At 41.3% G+C, this 21095-nt stretch overlaps 1 protein-coding gene across 1 annotated transcript; it reads right to left on the bottom strand.

The window, feature by feature from the left end:
* Positions 1-233: 233 nt before the first annotated feature.
* On the bottom strand, positions 234-17553 carry NDE1 (nudE neurodevelopment protein 1). Its single transcript, XM_056334739.1, has 9 exons — positions 17361-17553; positions 12446-12575; positions 11254-11407; positions 6806-6954; positions 6322-6458; positions 5090-5269; positions 3912-4003; positions 2744-2880; positions 234-1660 (listed from the first exon to the last, which is right to left on the bottom strand). Exons 2-9 carry the CDS (start codon positions 12529-12531, stop codon positions 1567-1569), a joined length of 1029 nt encoding a protein of 342 aa, XP_056190714.1. The 5' UTR covers positions 12532-12575; positions 17361-17553; the 3' UTR covers positions 234-1566.
* Positions 17554-21095: the final 3542 nt, after the last annotated feature.

The raw sequence follows: 21095 nt of genomic DNA, 5'->3' as shown, positions 1-21095 counted from the left end.
CCAATACTAACCACTGTAAATCCTAAAGGCATCTTTGGCTATAGTATATATTTATATTCCTTAGGGCAGGAAACCATGAGAAGAGAGAGATGTAGGAAAATCTTTGCATATGATTCAGCAAAACAATGTCTCTTCCAGTTTCATTGATCAGAAACAGATGAAAAACTGGTAGCAAACACCTGTGCATAAACCACAGTGACAACTTGCAAAAAAAATCAAAATCAATCAACAACCAGCATTCAAAATAAGCTTTATTCTGCTCCCCAGTTAAGCCAACTTTGTATATGGCCTGAATAATGGGAATGATCTGTGGTTATTTCCTGTTCCAGAGAAATAGATGCATCAGTGGCCATTTTCACAGCATTTTCCTAAACCAAAATAAAACCAAAAAAACAAACCCAACAATGCATTCTTTTTTCAAGTAAGCTCTCCCCACCCCCACAAACAAACCATAAAAATTGTTCAGTCATGATTATTTCTGCAAATACAGGCTTCCATAAGGTATATTAATACTGTGAGTGAACCTACTCCATTTAAAAAACAAACCAAAATGCAGTTGTATGCTACAGGGAAAAACGGATTTATAAATATTTTTCTACTTATATACACTTGTCTAGCATAAAGAACTTTTCAGGTTAAAAAACAATTTCTAAATTAGTAACAGCTGAAAGCTATATTTTCATAGAAAATAAAACAAGACAAAAATCATTAACACCCAAGGCACATTAATAAAGGAAGATTTGGAAAGCAGTAAAGCCCACCTATTAAGATGTTAGAACTAGGAACTTAATCAGGTCTCTCGCTTCCTACAATAGCCAGGATGTATGGCTGACAATATGGAGAAAAAAAAAAAAAAAAAAAAAAGAGGTCTACATGATAAGCCAGTCCAAAGTCTCCTACCTTGCTGTTAACTCTGGGACCTTCCGAGTACTCTAAGCACTAAGCATTCCTCATCTTTACGCATGATTCATTCTTAATGGCCAATCATTGCTTACAAAACTATATTACCACTATAGAGACGGGGTTTTGTATAGGAAGATTCTGACCAGCAAACATTCCACAAAGACCTGAGCAGCTTCCCTGCAGAAATACACCTTTCTCCACATAAAACCACTTCTGTAATTCAGGTGATTACAGCGTACAGCACCCATCATAGACAACCACCACAACCAACTTTTAAGCCAGAACACCATGGTGCTATAATTAACACCGAAAGCCAAACCCTGAGGAGTTGCATAGGGAATGCTGTTGCTGCTGTAGGTAGAGGGAAAATGGCTTTGACTGGTAGTGTCAGAAGAAGCAACTTTCAAGGAGTTATTTACAGCAGCTGATGTAGGAAGCAATTCAAGTCCTGCTTTGCTAGGCAGCACTGCTTTATCATACTACCCACAGAACTTGGCTGAAGCACCAGACTGGGTATGGCCACAGGAGGCCGTTGCCAGTTGCAGATTCTTGAGTTCTCACCTACCCTGAGACTGCTGCCTGATTGCTCATTGATATTCTCTTTAAAACTGACATTTAAAATATATATTTATTTTTTTCCTTTTCCAAAGCCAGCCAGGATTTTCATAGCAGCATCTTGACAACACTTTGTGAGGGATGGCTCATTGGTCCTGGAAAGTTTGAAGGCCGTGTTCCAAACTCCAGGCGTTTCACTAACCTGCAAATACAAAGTGGAAGTTAGTGTGTTTCTTGCTCAGTGTTACCATCTTCAGAGTAACTGGTCACTTGGAGTATAACACTCAGCTTAACAAATCAACAGATAAAGGAATATCACTCCAAGGACTAAGTGAGCCTGTTACTTAACTGGGCTGAGTTTCTACTGTAACACTGAGCTCTTCATCCCCCCGAGTAGTGACAGGCTATCTTTTACAGGTGTTGGAATTTCAGTTCTAGCATTACAGCAGTAGATGTATAATCACCTGCATGAACATGTAAACGTACAGCCCTTGAGGCTTTCTTGTAGGAGCTTTCATGAGCTTACTCTCCAGGCTGGGATAGAAAGTACAGTATGGAGCACTCCCACACGACAACTTTGGGCACTGGACAAACCAGTATTCCCAGCACAAGGGTCTAGCTGAATATTAAGTCTGAAACAAAATGTACTATAGGCACTTAATTGACAGATAATCTAAAGAATATTCAGTACAGGACTAGCAGAGTTTAAGTAAGACAACCAATTCAAGCATTCAGACAAATTTTTAAGTTTATCTCAGGTAACTTCCTGTCAGCTGCCTCGTAGAAACACATCTTAGCAACCATAAAGCATTCTGTCTGAAGAAACCCATTACTTTCCTTTTTTCCAGTTCTCCCATAAGTGAGAATCTTAACTATGATAAGGGAAGTCCCTACATGCCATAATGTTCCTGAAACATCACTTGTACAAGAACATAAAGCATAAAACAAATCAAGCCAATAAGCAAGAGTTCCTCTGCCGTACTTTGTCCCAGTTAAACACCAGGTTCCTAATAAAATATATATTAACACACACTTTGAATTTGTGGTTTTCAGAACTTGATTCTAGCTAGTCTTTGAATTTCAACAGCTAGTGATTCCAAATTTTAAACCGATGTGAAACATGAAAACCATAATCCTGAATAACAAAATCCCCTATCTTTCGAAAATTAATCTGTCTCTACCAAAACAAAGATTTAACACTATGTAACAGTACAGCCACCAAGTTCTAACACCAACACGAAGTGTTTGTTCTTACTAAGACACAACAGCAGAGAACAGCCCTCACCCTGTATCACACAGAGGCTGATGAGGACTCAGGCGTGTTTCAAGGACATCTCTGTTCATGCACATGGACACCGTGGTTCTGTTTGGAGACTGGTCGTACACAAAGTTTCGGCAAGACGCAAGTTTGGACTCCAAAGCCTAATGTAAACACAGATGAGGCAAGTGTCAGATATCACCCTTCTCATTTACAAGATGGCATTGTGGCACACCAAAACAGCATTAGGAGTGCTTGGGGGTTGGGTTTTTTTGTTTCTTTTAGAGTAAGTTGTATAAGTAAAGGAACTTGATAGACCCTGTGCCACATGAATTCTGAATTTTTGAAGAGAATGCCAGATGTCTCTCTAAAGCTGAATCTCTCTTTCTGTAGAGGATGTGAAGGAGTTGATGCTGTTCACCAGGAGGAATACAAAATCTTCAGCTTCCTCAAGAGAGACTGATATCTATCTTAGAGGCATCGCTTTTTAGATAACTAAATGTTCATTTGAGCTAACTGCTTCCCTAGACACATATTAGGTTGTATGTACTAGGTGGTACACCTGAGGAAACTGAGCCACAGATACCCTATTCTCCACCACATGCTCCCATCCTAGATCACTCCACCTTAGTTGCTGGATTACTCTTCAGTTCTATCAGTCCTGCAGCTCAGCCCACCAAGAAGTCATACAAATGCTTGTGCCAACACAGCACTCGGGCATAAGTGAAAAAACAGAAGTCAGTCATGGGATAATTCTTCCAACATTAGCACTACTTTAAAATGTCAAACTACAGCTTAACATGACATTAGGCCTTGCTCAAAAGATTGCTGGACTCTTCAGGCAAATTTCACCAGAGCCCTCTGGGCAACAGGTACCAGCTTCTTTCCTCTCTGCCTTTCACCGGAGCAGATCCCTTCCTAATTTGCTCATGCCAATTTATTCTTTCTGCACATGCACTTTCAGAAATGTGTAGAGGAAGACCTTATCCCTTGGAAAAGCAAAGCAGGGTCTATCTTTATTTGAGGGTTGGTCAGAAATGTACAGAGCCCAGAACAAATTTTAAGGCCACGCTCAGCAAACCTCAGGACAAGACACTCTTTCCAGTCTCACCTGAGCAGCAGCACAAATAGTGTTGGCTGAAGTTTCAGACACCAATACCCTTCCAAGAGCATGGGCTAGCAGGTAATCACTCACCCCCACTTTTCGCAGCAAGTCTCCCACAATGTTAAGTGCAGATATTCTTGCAGCAGGTGTGAGAGGGGTTGCACCAAAACTGTCTTCAAGACCTGCAGGGCAGGTTAGAGAACGATACATTACTCCAAAAAATAAAAAAAAAATATTAAAAATAAAAGCTTTGACACTAGTGTGAAGACAGCCTGACATACAGAGCAGATGAAACATCAGTATCTTCACCTTCTTGTATCTCACCTCCAGTTCTTTCATATCCATTAGGAATATGAAACACTGTCTCCCTGAGATACCTCAAGTTACACTGTCCTAAGCTAAAGTCTCTAGATGTGCTGTGGCTTGGGTTTCTAGAGATCTGCTCTATTACTCTGCATCTCTGTTTCTGCAGTGAGACCAGAGGGATGTGTCCTCAGAGAGGATCATCATCTCATTTTACTACAAATCTCCAAATCCTCTCACTTTCACAGAAGCATTAATTCCTCCACACAAAACACATAATTTTAGGTTAAGCATAGTGAAGCCCACAATCAAACTTGGTTAGTGCTCAGAGCTATAATATCAAATCATCAGAATGTGACAGTACAATCCCCTGCATTTACACATACACAAACACAGTTACACAAATTTCTGGCTTTTTAAGCAAGATGGGAGAGTCAGTGTTAGAGGTTTGCAATATTGAAATAATCAGCGCTCACAAAAAATAGGCAACAGATATTACTGACGTGAAAGCAGAGATACAGTCATTTAGTACAGCTAGGATGACTAGCCAGTGTCCTGTTGTTCCAGAATAAAAAGAAAGCCTCTCTCAAAGAGCACCTACTTACACAGAGAGGCCAATTCAAGTAACATGAGTGTGACATTAAAGATCACGCTGAAGTTTTTAAAAATCCTTCCTCTAAGTTGGCCAACATCTCTGGGACAGTTGCAAACTAACAGTAAAGTCCCAATAGTGCACCTTGTCCTCACAATTATTACTAGACAGTTCAAGTCAAATGGAAATTAACAGCCTATGAATAAACCCCAAAAATCACAGTCTATGAATACTGAGATCACAGTGCCTTGATTTACGTGTATTTAACTGAAAGACTCAACTCTGCTCCTTTCTTCTCACTCCTCCTTTAGCCAGAAAATTGTAAAAACAAGAGCATCAAATAGCATTTCTTTGCTGGTTCCCTGTTGCTCACCTCTTCTAAATGTTGCAGGGGTGGGTATGTGGATGTTGGGTGCCCGGTGCAGCAAGGGAGTTGAAGGCACAGATAAGGATGCTTGAACTGCAGTGTCTGTCCTTTCTGTTTCCAGGGTAGCTCGCATCGGTGTTTTGGGTTTCTCCTGTTTCTGCTGCACTGCAAGCTCTTGTCGTAGATCTATGAAGGAAGCAACACAAAGCAAGCCTTTAGAGTATGTATCCACCAAGATAAAAACAGGTGAGAAGGTTTTGCTCAAAATATTTTTCCCCTTGTGGAGGTGAAGTCACTTGTCCTTGTAAAGATTACTCCAGGCATATGTCCAAAATCTGAACCATCACTAAAGGCTTTTCCAGGATTGTGGCTCAAGATATTTTTCTAGCATTAGTTCAGTTGCTATTACCAGGCTTTAATTTTTGTTCCCTTCCACAAGGCTCTCTTCGAGGCAGGAAAACTCCTTTCCAAATGTTACTACAGGCTGGTTAGGCAGAGGCGTATCAAGGCTAGGCAACATGGCACACCTTGGCTACATTCCAGCTCCCTGCCAGGTTGTGAACCTACCCATTGTACCCTTTTCTCTTCTACCCTAGTTTCCACATGAGCTGAGGTGAAGTGGAAGCCACATCATTATCTCACCAAGGGACAGAGCACTTCAGTCCCACAGCCTGGCTGTAGCTTATGAAAACCACTTGAGGGCAAAGAATCTGAGCAGATCTGAAAATAAGGTGTTCTTCCAGCTCCATGGTCTCTTCTCACCCAGCCTTATCAATAAATATCAAAAGCCTAGCACATGAGACTATTCAAAGGTAACCAGAAGTCAGTCACAGTCCTCCTGTTTCACTGCCCCATTAGTATTTCATTGACTCCACTTTTCCCAGGCTAGGAAACGATGAGGTTAATGGTTATTAAAGCTGACCTTCATGGGTTACAGGAAGCCAGACTAGCACATGCCCCAGCTGGACTGGCTCTTCTTAACCCCTCAAGGCCCTGAAGCATCACCACAGATTAGGAGGCTGGAACACACTTCTGCTTCTGCGAGCTGCTCTAGAATAAGGTCAGCAGTTGAAGGAGTAAGGGGGAACAGTCTCAAAGCTTCCTCATTTGCTTCTGCTTTTCAGAGAGCAGATTTAAAAGATGCAGACTTAAAAGTCAAGCTCTAAGATATATGGAGAGGACTGAACAGCTACAAGCCAGGAGGGGAGAGAGGGGGAAAGATACAATTTCTATCTAACCTCTAGCTTCATCTTTCAGGCGCTGCACAGACTCCAGAAGGTTTTCTTTCTCATCTAGTTCACTTTCCAGAAAAGCATTCCTTTCGATAGCCTGGTTTAAACGCTGTTCAAAATCTTCCAGAGACATTATAGTAGCTCTGAAAAAGAGTGCACAAGATGTCACTACCAGATCCTTCAAGCACATAGAGGAACTCTCTCTCACAAGAAAAGGGATAACATCACATTCATTCTTTGTTTGGTTTGCTTTGTATTCTTACAATTTTATATTTTAGCTTGTAAGATATGAAAAGAGTGCAGGGTAGGGTGGAAGTGGAAAGAAAAAAAATTATCACATTTCCCATCTGCCACAAATGTCTTAAACCATCACTCAAGTGATTAGTTTAGAATGGCAGTGCTAACAAGCACAGCATCACAAACAGCTCAGTGACACTACACTCACAGGACAGAACAGATGTGGAAAAAGAAAACACAGAAGGTAGGTCACCTCTTTGCTCTTTCCAAGTCATCATTTGCTTGCTCGAGTTCTCGAATGTATTTCTGAAGTTGATCTTTAATAGCTTTTGTCTGGGCCAAGTCATCTTCCAGCGCAGAGATTTGCCTGTATCCCTCCGAATGCTGCATTTCAATCTTTTCCTAATCAAAGGCAAATCAAACAGCCTATCAGGTACTTAGCAATGCAGGTTTTTTCTTCTGTGGCCCTGAGTTTCTTTAAAGGCAGATGCTGCGAAGTTTTTTGAGAAACATCACCTTACATATGGTAAAATGCCAAAAAAGCCAATTGCTCACATACTTCTGGGCAGCAGACAAGAGTTCTTCCTGATACTCCTTTTCAAACAATGGTGCAGTGGTTCCCGACCTCCACAGCACAGGGCCATTCCTTGCTCTCCCAGTGAGACTCAGCATAATTTCTGAGCTGCAAGAGCTTTAGCAACACACAAAGCAGAATTCAAGAGAAGCCCTTGTTTTCAACTCCAATAAAAAGTCAAGCAGTACTTAGGAGCCTAAATAAGAAAAAAACCCCACCACCATCCAAGTGTCCTGTAGGCAGGTTTGTTACTTGGTACACTGCACCAATTTACACACTGAGTCAAGGTATTCCTTATTTCTTTATTCTAGTTTGCACAAAGTAGGGAAGATAGATTGTAACCCACAAAGGCCTAGCTCCCCAGTTGTCAAACCTTTGTACTATTTATGTGTATCAACAAAGATACCAGGCTTCAATGATTAAAAATTACACAACTTTTTCATTACTTAGTACTCAGTTTCCTGTTTGTTAAGCAGTTCTCTCACTTATGTTAATTAGTCCGCATGCTCAATCTCAACTTTGAGTCAGTGGTCACAATCTTCCCCTGTGGGCACTCCCTTCCCAATATTTTTGCTGAGCCCATTGCTAGTGATAAGCTACCTATCAGCTCATCTATCTTGTGGAGGTGCTTGTGAAGTTCCTTTTCTAAACAAAAGAATTTGCCAAGGCTTAACACTCAGCAGGACATACAAAATGCTTATAGCTTGAATTAACCCTTAGAAAATCATTTGTTCTAATTCTCTTAAAGCCAAGCTACTAACAATATGTTCAATTTTATTAATCATTTGATATTGCAATTACATTGTGCTGTGGAACCGGCAGGATTCTCCATTGGCCCTGTGGTTTTATTAGCCCAAAGAAGGTTCAGAGTTCTAGATCATAAAACATTTCTGGTGCAGTTATGCAACGTACTTTGGATGTGAACCTAAAACAAACCGTCTCACTTTACAGCAAGTGCACAAGGGTACATTTAATAGGGGCATAGGCAGAGAGAAACACTTTGCTTCTCCATTAAATCTCTCTCTCCTGCTATTGCTGCTATATATAGAATTAGCTCCACACCATATGACAGGAAAATCTTCACAGCACACTGTCTGCTGAAACACTTGACTTTGCACCACCTTGTTATCAGATTGTTGCAGACTGTCTTAAAGTTTTACTGAATCTTTCTGAATTTTGTGTTTGTTTGTGAAACAGTTAGCTATAAGAGCATCTTGATATTAAAGAGGTAACCTCCATGTTAGCATTATGTTAACACTTATTAACCAATGATGTATGAGTTGCTGTGCTGCTTGTTATCCAAGACTGTTACTTGAAGTCCCTATGCTATAGACCATAATAACCTTACTCTCTAGACCATAACCAGAGCACCTGGGTTCTATTGTGTATAGGATGAGTTGTTGGACAACTTGGCAAGGCAGACATCTAGTCATCCAACCTGGCAACAAAACTAACTTTTAAGGTGTCCTGAAGTGAACTACCTTCATTATAACACTAAAAAACACACCCACAGGTGAAGAAAAGCCTTGCCCAGGTGAAGACCCTTCCCCTATACAAGCGTAGTAACAGAAGAGGATGACACAGCAGTTACTATTACATGTAAATTACAAACCAAACATTGTAACTGGAAGTGTACAACCTTGTGATTTTTGTGTATAAATGCAACAGTGAAATCTGCATAGGTGTGCTTGATTTGTGGAGATGCCACTGAAGAGCCAGCACTACAATAAAGGAGTGCCTGCTTCTTAATACCACATTGGTGTTAAAGAGGTTTGATTCCCGATTTCGGTGACAAGATCACTTCAACATGCCAGAGATTTTTTTGAAACTCCAAGATTGCTGTTTAAAGAGCATTTCTGAAGTTCTGTCTCCATCCAGAATTTAAGTACAGCACATGAAGTCACTGAAAACAAATCCACGCACTGGAATTTGAAACCCATGGCGTGTAGTCTAGCATGACTGATAATTTGAAGACAGCTATTTTAGCACAAGAAATGCGTAGACAAGGAGTAGGGAAAGAGATAACTCATTCTGAATTAAGACGTTCTCATTTGATTCCAGATCTCTGGAGCATAGTTACATGTGGAATTTAAGAGCTTTCAAGCCCAAAAAGGCAGATTACTTTCAACTAGCTTTTCAGGACTCTCTAAACAAACCCTCCCAATTATTTCCATTTCCATTATTTCCATTTCTTTATAGGTAGCACGAACTCTGGTTTCTGAGGCAGGCACACACTAGGCTGGTAAGCTCAGAGCCACAAGCTGTGTGGGCCGTGCAAAGTTCACTAGTGTTGACCTACATGCAGACATCAACCCTTGATGGGCTCAGTTAACATTGCTGTTCAATAGCCTCCCGAGTTTAATGCTTTGCTCTTGAATTGATTCACATAAAAGACCAGAACTGCAAGGTTTGAGTCTTTGTTTTTAGCCAATTGTAATAAACTATCAGCTGACCTGGCCATCAATGGTGTCTCTGTTCCTTCACTGCAGGCTTTCAGTGTAGTGATGCAGTTTTCAGGCTGCATGAATAGCCAATTGTTAAAAGGTTTGCTTCAAGCAGAATATGTATTAAATTATTCTTCACAGTAAATAAGCGTATTTGAGAGAATCTTAATAAAGTTATCTTCCACTTTTTGAAGTTATGTTGTTTCCTACTGTTTTCATTTATAACCGCTTTGGTTGATTAATTATCAACTCCTCTCACCCCAGCTCCTCTGGAGAAAGAAAATAGTTCACACCCTCCTCAGTGAAATGAACTGCTGGTTTTATTTTTTCTCCCAAAATCCATCAGCTTCCACAGATTTGTGTGACTACATGGAACAGTAGACCAATACTCCATACAACATGCAGAGCATTTAATACTGCTAAGGCACTAATACAGCAAGAACAAAGATCAGTGAAACACGACAAATACAATGAAACAAGCCTTGGAGGTTTTGCTATAAAAAAGCTGGGAGGGATTACTAAATTGCTGTTAGGGGGACAGGAAATCTGCCTGGAACAGAATTATTTCCTTAAGACAGTAATTTGAACAACAGTTTAGACAAAAGGCATTGCACACCTGGATTAATCCAGTGATTAATCACTTTTAATCAATCACTTACACAAATAACTTCACTCCCGTTAGCTCATTATTGCATCCAATTGAGTAGAGTAAGTGTTATTTACATTCATCTCTGCTTCCACAGGTATTGACCTAATCCTACAAAATGCAGTGTAGTGTTTCTTGGGTGACTATACCTCAACTTTAAGTAAAAGGCCAACAAGATCAAACTTTAAAAAGGCACACAAATTTCAGCAAAATTTTTTTCCTTTTTTTTAGAAAACTTAACATTATTTCCTAAACCTGTCAACGAGCACAGGGGACTAGCAGCATCTTTAGTGAGACTGATATGAAGCAGACTCATCACTCTTTATACTCTAGACCGCTTCATTACTTCTCAAGTCACTCTGATGAGAAGTTCATATACCTTATGTTTTATAATTATAGAAGTTAATACTTTTCAGCTGGTTCTTAGTTTCACAGAAGGCTAACCAAGCATAGAGAGGATAAATTATTTCTCCCCAAGTACAGACAGATTCAGTAACAAAACCAGGACTGAAACTGTTCTATGCCTTTCGGTTCAATATATTACTTGCTTTCTGCTGCTTCCCAGCTTAAGGGGAATGCCAGATAATAAAAAAATCCAGTGAGCTGTGTATTTACGTGATGCAAGAACACTGCTAGAATGTTTGTATTTTTATTGTTCTGAATATTATCTGTGTCTGCACAATGCAAACAGCCAGAACATTGTGAACAAAAGCACTAAGTAGATGGAAGGAGGAACAGAACAGCAGCTCTATCATGTTTATGTTTAGTCTCTACTGCAAACAATTTTCTCCCATCTCAAATCTATGCTGACATAGCCACAACCTGCAAAGAGTGGTTCAGGAACATTACCAAGATATCCAGCACCCTCAAGGCAGACATGATAATTTTTCAAGACTTTCTTTTTTGTAGTTTTCTGTCCAATTTCTTTGTAATGCTTAAGGTTGCCCTCCACAAGGCAAGCTGAATCTGCACATGCCCGTCTCATTCACCTTTGCACTTAGGATGTACATATACTGTATGCATCATCTGGCTCTTACCTTAACTGACTCAAGCTCCACCCGCAGACGATTGTTTTCCGACAGAAGGTCTCTGTTTCTGGATTCTGTTTGCTGCAGCTGAGTCTCCAGTTCAGCTTCATACTCTCTACTCCCTTCTTGGAATTCACGCAATTCCTCCTGTGTATTCTCAGCACTAGAGAGCAATTCCAGTAACAGAACTCATCGTAACTAACAAAGATAAAATATCTCTCAAAGTAAAAATAAAAAAAAATACTGTCCTTTAAAATAAAAGGCTCTATGCCCTTCTCCAACACACATACTCAACAGGAAGAGAGGACCACATGCAAATGTATTCCCATCAAGCATGAAAAGCCACCCCATAGCAAACTGGTAAACCAACAAAAAAAAAAAAAAGCCCAAATCTAAAATTCTGTCTTCATACTATAGGTGTTAGGGACATGTGGAGTCTCTAGCTTATACATTGCCCACTTCCATCTGCATATTTAATTTGTTATTCAATTCAGTTTTTATTTGGAAATATGAACAATGCCATTTTTTATTAGCAAAAAAGTGAGAAAAAGAGAGAAAGATGGAAGGAAAGATGTTCTTATATTCTTAAACAATTATATTGAAATAACTATCCAGCAAGCTAAACAAGAAGCACTGAAAGGTCTGAACACCTGGTCTAAGAAAGGACCCATCAATATCAGCATCTAAAAAGCCTGGATGGATTTTTGTTTTACCCTTTACTGCATTTAGAGCAATATACTGAGCTCAAGGGAAGAGCAAAGCGTGTCCGTTCTCAGCCAGGGATTCTCCTCAGCTACATGCTGTCAAACCATTCTTGATCCACACTGAGATATAAAGAGTGAACAGCAGCATCCCTCTTTCTGCAATGACCCAAATCATCTGCCCCCAACAAGACTCTGCAAGTGAGTTACATTTACCCATGCTGCCCACACACTGCAGGCAGAGGCACAACTTCAGCACACACAGTCCTACTCAGACCAGAGCAGGGACCAAAACCAGCAGTGCCACAGCAGCACAGATTCACTGCTCAGACTTAAAGGACTTTTAGCAATGCTTCTGCATAAACTACAGCAGCCCATGCTACCACTCAAGATAGCTGAACCACCCTGAATTTACTCCCTTATGTGGTGCTATGTATGTTTTTGCATGCAGTGATATGCACCCTATCGAACAACTTAGAGGAATGAAGCCCCTGCCTTACCACTGCTTGTATTTCGTAGCCAACTCCTTCCAGTATCTGGTTTCCTCTTCCAATGAGCTGAATTGAGGTCCTTCTGAGTCTTCCATGATGAGTCCTTTAAGTTTAAAACTCCCGTTTCATTTCCACCCCTCTGGAAAATTAAAGGATCAAGCATAAGAACTAATGCAGTGAGCTACCTCACTACTTTTTGCTGCAAAACAGAGCACGCCTCTTCCCAGGAAGTCACTGCACACCTGGAGACCAAACTAAAGACCAGCTGTGACAGGGCTCTGTTGGCAATACTGTAAATGTGAAAGAATCACTACTGAGTAAACAGGTCCTCTTCCTCAGTCCTCCCACGGCTGCTGCATGCTTACTCCACATCCCTAGCAGTAAGCACCTTCCCCACCCTTTGACTACGCAGCACTGAGCACCAAACCTCAAATTTTAACTGCAGCTGTGCCAATGCACACGGAACACAAGTGAAAGAGAACACAACTCAGGCACAATTTCAGCTATTGAAGTTGATTCCAACAACCCCAAATACACTTGCTATGAAATTAAAGAGAAACTTTGGAGACACCAATAAGGTACTCAAGATACTAATTTCCTGTGTTAACATTTCCAGAAACACCTAAGCTTTTTTATGGACATAACTGCTGGACACAAGAAAAACTTCTCCCTAGGTCAACATAAACAAAGCTACCCAACTTTAAACCTGAAATATCACAATCCATGTATGGCTGAGAGCCACAACGTATCTGGATACCTCAGAGAGCCATGGGAGAAGAGAGCTCCAGAAATTCCCGGGGAATTGAGGTATAAAAGCTCCACAGAGGTTGTAAGATACCACCTGGTTGGACTAGGTATGCAGATAGATTGCAGCAACACAGTGAGCAATGCGCACCATCCAGCTGCCCCTGTGCCAGCATAAACCCAGGAAGAGGACACAGTCCCAAATGGGAATGACACATGAAAGCCACAGGGGAATCAAGAACCTTAAGTTGGTCACTCCCACCTGAAGACTTAAGTATCTTGACACCACAATTTATTTAAATAAATGCCCTCTGATGTGCATGATGCCCTCTAATAAACAGGTCACTAGCAAATATTTTATATGAATTAATCTTGAGAATGGAGAAATATCAAACCTAATGCTCTGGACAACCTGCCCATGTCCAACCCTGGGCGAAGCAAAGATTCCACACAGACATTATCAATTTAATAGAAACCCAAATCGATCACGAACAGTAAATTAAGGTGGAGTTGAACAATTCATGACAATGGCAGCTGTCAGAAAACTGTATTGCTGAAATTTAATGACTGAGGAAACACAGTTCTACCAAGTTTCAGCTCCAGATCTACTGAGCAAAACACTTCCTAGAGGTAATCTTGGTGGAATAAAGGGGGGGAAAATAGCCAAAGATTTATATTGAGATATATATTGATATATACATATATATATCAATATATAAAGATTATCCCCGCCTTCTACTCTTCTTAATTATGATACTTGGGACATGCTGGAATAGACCTTCCAAGCAGCATGTCATAGCTAAAGAAAATGTGCATCTACCGCACATCTATCAAACCCAATGGAAAAAATTACTCATCACCTGTGTTGAGACTTTCATCTTCAGAAAACCAGCTGGTTTAAACAGGATTAACAGCCATCTATCTAATAATGCTATTGAGACAAAGTAGTTTTTACCTCTACCACAGTCAACAGTATCAAGTACTCAAAGCTAGTCTGATGATTTAACACCCAATTCATACATACCGAAGCAATCTACAAAGCACAAGTCCTTTTCACAGCCCAGGCAATTTTCAGATTGCTGAACAAAAAGTAGCTGTCACAGCTAAGTGGGCTGTGCCCACACATCTCAATGCACAATATCAGCTGCACACTCACAGAAATTACACTATTACTTAGAAGGGGAGCTGGAAGGTGAGGGGAAAAGTTACTAAGCATTAGTGTTTATAATTCAGTTCCTTGACACAAAATGTTAATTAGATTAAGACAGGTTAATTAAGTTTTCCTTCTAACAAATAAAACCACCGTGTGATGTATTGACACACTTCCAGCAAGAAGTCTCAAGGCTGCAAATCTTGTATGTATTTATAGAAGTATGCACTGGGGAAAAAAGGGAGAAGAAAAGGAGTGTGAGTAAGGAGGAGTGATTTTCCAAATAGTATGCTTGCCCATTAAAAAGAAAATCACGAACAAGCATAATTAGCATTCTTGACTTAGGACAGTTTACAACACATGCACTCTATTATTTTTAAGCGAACTGAAAGTGCCTTTGATGTTAATGAGCATGGTCTTATGCTCAAGGCACTGCATGTACACACACCAATCCTTGCAGCACACTCGTGAATAAAAAAATTTTCTTTCATAGATGAGGAACAGGGAGGGAGGGTCAGACACAAAGAAGTGATGCAGGTGCAATGAGAAACCAAGAAGGCCGCGCATCCATTACTGTGGTCAAACCATTCCAGAGAACAGCAAGCCAGTTTCCTTTAAATGGTTATTTCCCACCACTCAGACAACAGGAAGTTTTTGTATTTCTTCAAGAACAGATTCCACCCAGGGCATGCCTGGTTTTGCTACACAAACTGAATATATTTCACAAGTCTCCAAAGAGGAATTCTTCTGACACAAGCGTTATAATAAACCCCATACCTGTGTTCAGACAGTAAACAAAAAGAAGTCAGACAAGATACAAGATGGAGTGCAAGACATCTTGTTCCTGAAAACTTTCAAAAAAACCCTGGAAGCAAAAGACAGAGCTCCCATTGGCCTCAAAAGCTTGAATATACTCTTATCTGGCTCTCACTTGTGGTTTTATACTACACTTTGGAAGGACTAAAAGAATATACTAGTTACCATTTTTTTCAGATTGCATGGTCACATATAAAAGAACTTTTCTAAATATTATGCCTTGGTTTAGGGAAAGTTCCACAGGACCTTGATAACTTTCATAGAAGCATAAAGATGCTTTTCCCTTCAGTTACTAAGCATGTCTTTGTAAACTGTGAAACATGACAAATTATGGATCCACTGAGGATGTTATCCATTAAGAGTACTCTATGCTTCACGGTTACCATTACTAAATAGTACTTACAATTAAAAATTTATTGTTAAGTTGCAAATACATGGCAGGACGTGGACCTATACTTATTCCCCAGAGATGACACAACATGGCAGAGATTATTTCACTACTGTGCAATGCCAGACATTTTTTGTCCACAACACACAAGGAAGACCTATTAGGTTCCCTGTACATCTGCACTACATCTTGGCTCACAGGAATTTTCAAACTAACCAAAGATGCAAGATACCAACTTAAACTGAAAAGAAAACTTCCAAGTTTTAGACAAAGTATTAATGCTTTTTTTATCTTTCTGAAATTTGTTTAACAAAAACCCACCACAGTCACAAAAATCTCAACTGCATGTAGAAAGGACAGGGCTTTGACTATTTATTTTTCCCCCTGCTGCCTTCTCACCTTGATTTTAATAGCTTGGAGACAGCATGCAAACTGCCTGGAGAGTAATTAATTAAACCAATTTGGAACTCCTCATTGTATAGACTCACAACAAAAGGGGCAGTCAAGGAGGGTGAAGGAGGTTTTAGCAATGTTTTGTTAGACACCGGCCAATGTGGAAAAACAAGAAAGTCAGTCAGTCTGTGGCAGGCACACACTGGCTGCACCTTCTTTGTTTTTGCACACATGAAGCCAGAAAAGCCATCTGGCCAGACTTCCTGCATGCAAGCAGCACAAGTGCTGGTCACAGACATTACAAAACCTCTACATCATACAGGAAGTGGACGTGTTCATGGGTGGGGGAACGGACTCCTGCAAGGAGAAAAATACCTCAGCATAAATGTTGCAGGAAACCATTTCATACAAGTGAGAGCAGAACTGCAAAGTTCTGAAGAGAAAAAACATTAAGAAAAGCCACACACAAAATTATGGAAAGAACTTCAATTTGAGAATCAGAGTTCACCAAATTCATGAATACCTAAACTTAGATTCTGTTTCAGTCGTAGAATAAAGGGCTCAAAACAACCCTGCATACCGAATTAAAAAAAACCCAACCAACCAACAACAAACAAACCAAAACAAAAGAACATTTTAGCTTGATGAACAATGTTGGCCTATCTTTGTAGCAATGCCTGGTGGTCTGAATCAAGATAAATCCATATTATAACAAAAAGGTAAAACAACAGCATAAATACTGCTAATTATTCACGGCAGAGATGATAAAGCTCCTATTAGATAATTTTTCCTAACCATAAACCAAAACAAAACCCCTCTTTGATCATGAAAAGTGCCTTTCCCATCCTATGAAAATTTAATTTTCTTAAAATAGTCCCCCCCGTGCAAGGGTCTTCCTCTAACATAAGTGCCTATTTTCTTTTGTTTGAGCAACACAAAAGAAGATCACCACATGACGGAAAGAAAAGGAAAAGGTCATGGGAGTGCCAGCATGACTGCACAATCCCACCGCCAGCACTAAATTGAGTCATCATCTTCTCAGGGTCTTCTCTAACTCCAGAAAAGCCCTCAGCTTTTCGGACACCGCTCCAGCCCCAGCGCTTCCGAGTTCCCAGTGATTCCTAAGGCGACTCCGCCAAGTTTTCTCTCCTGAAAGGCCCGACCGTGACGCCCCCAGCTGCACGCCCACAGGTCAGCCAGGCAGCGCGCCGGGGCTTCCCATTCCCATGCGGAGCACGGAGCCAGGAGGGAGCCGAGCTGAGGCAGCGGGCACGGCTCCCACGCTTCCCCCCGCCGCCAGCCACCGCCAGAGCAGCCCCGGCAGCACGGAGAGACCCGGGCCCGCCAGTGAGGCTGCGGGAAAGCGCGGGGGGCCACAGACCGGCGGGGCCCCCACTCCGCCTCCCCTTGCTCCCCGATTCTGCCCCAATTACCACCGCAGAGCGAGGGACACCAGGAGGGGGTGCGCCGCGCCGTAAACCGCTCTTGCCTCCTCTACAGGCGGCAAAGGGCGCTCCGCCGGCGGGGGAAGCCCCGGAGCGCTGCCCGCTCCCTCACCCCGCTCCCTCACGGCCGCCGCGGGACCGCACCGCGCCGCACCGGCGCTCGCCGCTCGGCCCGGCTCGGCCCGGCCCGACACGACCGCCCCATTGGCTGCCGGTCACGTGCGGCGAGGGGCCCCACCAATCAGCACCGCCAGAACACCCTACTGGAAGGTTTGGAAACTTTCGTTACTTTCAAACGGCGCCTGGGGGCGGGGCCGGCGGCCGGGGGAGCCCGGCCTGTCCCGGTCCCTCCGCTGCCGGCCCCGGCTCCGGCCCCAGCCCTCAGCCGCGGCCCCCAAAGTGGGGAGCGACGACCCGTCCTCGGCTGCGTGCTCACGCTCAGCGCTGGCACGCGCCAGCCACGCTAAACCTTTCCACCAGTTCTATGAGCTACAGCGGGCAAAAAACAAACAAAAAACCCCCCACATCTTCCAAGATGTTAACGGTATAAATCAGTATTTGCCACCATCCTATAATTTTAAATACATGTTTTCCCTTGAAATGTTCCAAAAGAGGAAAATCTTTAAATCAAATATGATTTTTTTTATTATTATTTCAAAGGCCTCTTCTTAAAAAGCAAGCTGTGAGGCAGTGACTAACTATGATTCTATTTAATGTCAGTGCAACATTTTGAGACTAGAGTCCCCTTTTCAGAACCAAGGAATAGGCTTCCGTGTCACTGAGGCCCGTGTTGCAAGGACAAAGCAGTCCATGAAATATTAGTCACTTGCGGTCATCTACCTCTCGGCATGATGTCATCATGCCAGAAAAGGAGCCGCAAGCATCCGCAGGGGAAACAAGCTCCCCGGGACAGAGCTGCAGCTCACTGCAGCCAATAAATTCCCATGCTCTCACCAGGCAGGATCAATATGAAGGGCGACTGAGGCATGCGGAGGCTTTCTCAAGTGCCCTAGGTGTGATCCTACCGACAGTGCACACAAACACTTGGTCATTAGGCGTGTCTGGCATTTGTTTCCTGAGTCAAAACAAAAACACAAATTATCACATATGTAGAGATACACTCCAGCCCACATACATATGGCCATATGTCACCGAGTATCACTTCACACCTCTGCACTATATTTTACAAACTGCTGGATGACAAGCACCCACATGCAGGGCCCCCGATCCCAGTTCCATTTACTCCTGTGATGCAATACCTGCTTGGAGCAGAGTCTGATCCTGAAAAGACTTCACTGTCTAAATTGGGAATGTGCCTCTCCCAAAGTCTTGGGAGAACGAGCCTGGGACTGTAACAAAGAGGATGGATGCTTTTCTGTAAAAATATTCCACTAGAAGAAATCTGTCCATAGGTAAGGTAACTTTAACTGAAAAGGGTAAGCAAAACAATTATGCTTTCAGGTCAGCTGTTCTGCAAAATATTATTTTAAGGTCAGATGTTTAGCAGAAGTAATGGAGACAAACTATTAAACAACTTATGAATAGAAACCTAAATTAGGTATTTAAAAAATTGGGTTAATAGCAGTTTGCAGTTCTGTCATTACTCAGGAATGTTTTTATTGTCAGGTAAGTTACAGAGAATAAACCACATACTATCGTAGTATGTCCCCAGTAATTAAAAAAAATTACACATTGTTTGCAAGTTTGGGACAAAGGACATTATTTCCACACTTCAAACAAATCTTTGAGGATAGTGTGACTACACAGATGATATCAAAGGTACACGTGAGTATTTTTAGTAGTTCTCCTCTTAAAATACTTGTAAAACATACAAAAAATCCTCAGATCTCAGAGGAAGCTCTTAGCTTCTCATCTGATTCTGAAACAGTGTAACAGCACCCTAACAAATGCCAGAAGCTCAGAGGTACTAACAGAAGCACTACTGTACACAAACAATAAATACTAAAAAAAACTTTACTATAATTACTATCACTGCCTTGTTTGCAAGAATGGGAATACTTGTCTGTTTTAAAATTAGCAGAGGAGAATAAGAAATTTTATTATGTATTTATTTTTACTTTGCTGATGAATAATTAATAAACAGCAGATTTTGTGGTGCTGGTTACTTTAATGAGAATGCCACACTGATTCTTTCATGAAAGCTAAGTGGCCAAAAACGTGTAGACTTTATGTTCTGCTAAGATTGCAACACCTTATCTTAATAAGCTTCTTATGTGAAAAAAGATTCGCTTTGCTGCAAGAATTAAATAACTCGCCACAGAACCACCCCCTCTATGAACAGAACTGGAAATGCTTATCAGTTGTCATTACAAACTACTGAACTTTTTTTAGTGGGTTACTGATACCCATAACAAGATGTGACAAACAGAGTATCATATGGAAATACTGCTATCACTGAAGAGCAAGTATTTAACGTCAATGAAATGTATTTCTGTCTCTTTAAAGTTGTTATATAATTGTCATCAGGATTTGCATATGCTTAAGCAAAAAAGAGATTTTCATTAGTTTAAAACCCTTCTGATATCTTGAACTGACAATTTTTTCATGAAACTGTCAAGTGCTTATTAATAGCGCTGGTGTGTAAGCAAAGTAAAACAACACAACTCAAGGCCTTAATACACAGCAGCATTACACCCTGCATGAACCATGATAGCAGGGGCAAGACTGGGTGTAAATACGAGCATTGTCCCTTAGAAGACTCTTAACCTTGTTGGTGGCTGCAGTCCATTATGCAAAGGTAAAGGTAAAATGACAACTTAGTTTAATGCCATGATGTCATTTATGATTGAAAGATACTGAACCACCAAAAGCAGATCTTCGCCCTGCTCTGTCACTAACATCTCTTCTTCAGGATCTGCCATGAGCTACCTGCATGCTGAGGAGCAAGCTAAGCCTGGATGATAAGGATTTGCTGCATGACTTTGGCCCAGACTTATGAGGGAACTGTTAAATTGTGAGACAGAGCTGTATCTGTAGAGAGACAAGAAAAGTAAAATTACAAATAGAGGTAGGGTTGTTGAGACAAGGACTGTTAGCAGCACAAGGATTCAAGAGGAAAAATATCAATGTGGAAAGTTATAAAATCCTGAAGTGAATAAAAGCCGGCTATCTTCAGTGTGTTGCCAGTGTCACCTACACCAACAGACCCAGTGAATGACAAGTTATTAAAACTGAGGTAGCAGTGGAGGCCTACGCTTTACTTGATGCTTGTTTGTTCAGCAGACTTAGGTATTTAATCAGGGGGTGTGGACCCTACTAAAGCCTAATCCAGTGGCTTGTTAGAAGCTTATTCTTTTTTGTTAGCCAGTAATTGCTTGATATTTTTAAGATATGTATTGAAGAATTTCTTTATACATAGCTAATGATGCCCAAAGCGACCTAGAGAAGGACAGTACAGAATGGTCAGGCACTTCTGTTCAAATAAACAGATTTCTGACGAGTACTTACATTTAACTCCTGTCCTTGGGCTTAGGACTATATACTGCTTTCAAGGGAACAGGCTCTTTTAAATGCTTAAAATGGTTAAACCTGCCCACCCTTGGCAACCTATCAAGATTTTGTGTTTGTGTGTGTGTGAAAAAAAATTCTAAGTGAAAACTTAAATTCTGTGCAAGGCACCAAAGATTATTACCTATAAGAGTCCAGTTCAACACAGTGGCAATCTCCTCATCACCTGCTCAGGCCCCGGGGAGGCCAAGCCCC

The sequence above is a fragment of the Falco biarmicus genome, chromosome 4, assembly GCF_023638135.1.
Source record: "Falco biarmicus isolate bFalBia1 chromosome 4, bFalBia1.pri, whole genome shotgun sequence".
In the NCBI taxonomy this organism is placed as follows: domain Eukaryota; kingdom Metazoa; phylum Chordata; class Aves; order Falconiformes; family Falconidae; genus Falco; species Falco biarmicus.
The sequence above is the reverse complement of the archived record's forward strand: the minus strand, read 5'-3'. Positions and strand labels throughout refer to the sequence as shown.

Bases quoted from the DNA above. Each gene is read 5' to 3' on its own strand.
- NDE1 (XM_056334739.1), bottom strand. From the start codon at position 12,531: ATGGAAGACTCAGAAGGACCTCAATTCAGCTCATTGGAAGAGGAAACC. The intron at 6,955-11,253 runs GTAAGAGCCAGA...GCCTTTGATTAG, and splicing joins TGGAGCTTGAGTCAGTTAAG to GAAAAGATTGAAATGCAGCA. The intron at 1,661-2,743 runs GTGAGGGCTGTT...TTGTATTTGCAG, and splicing joins CAGCCTCTGTGTGATACAGG to GTTAGTGAAACGCCTGGAGT.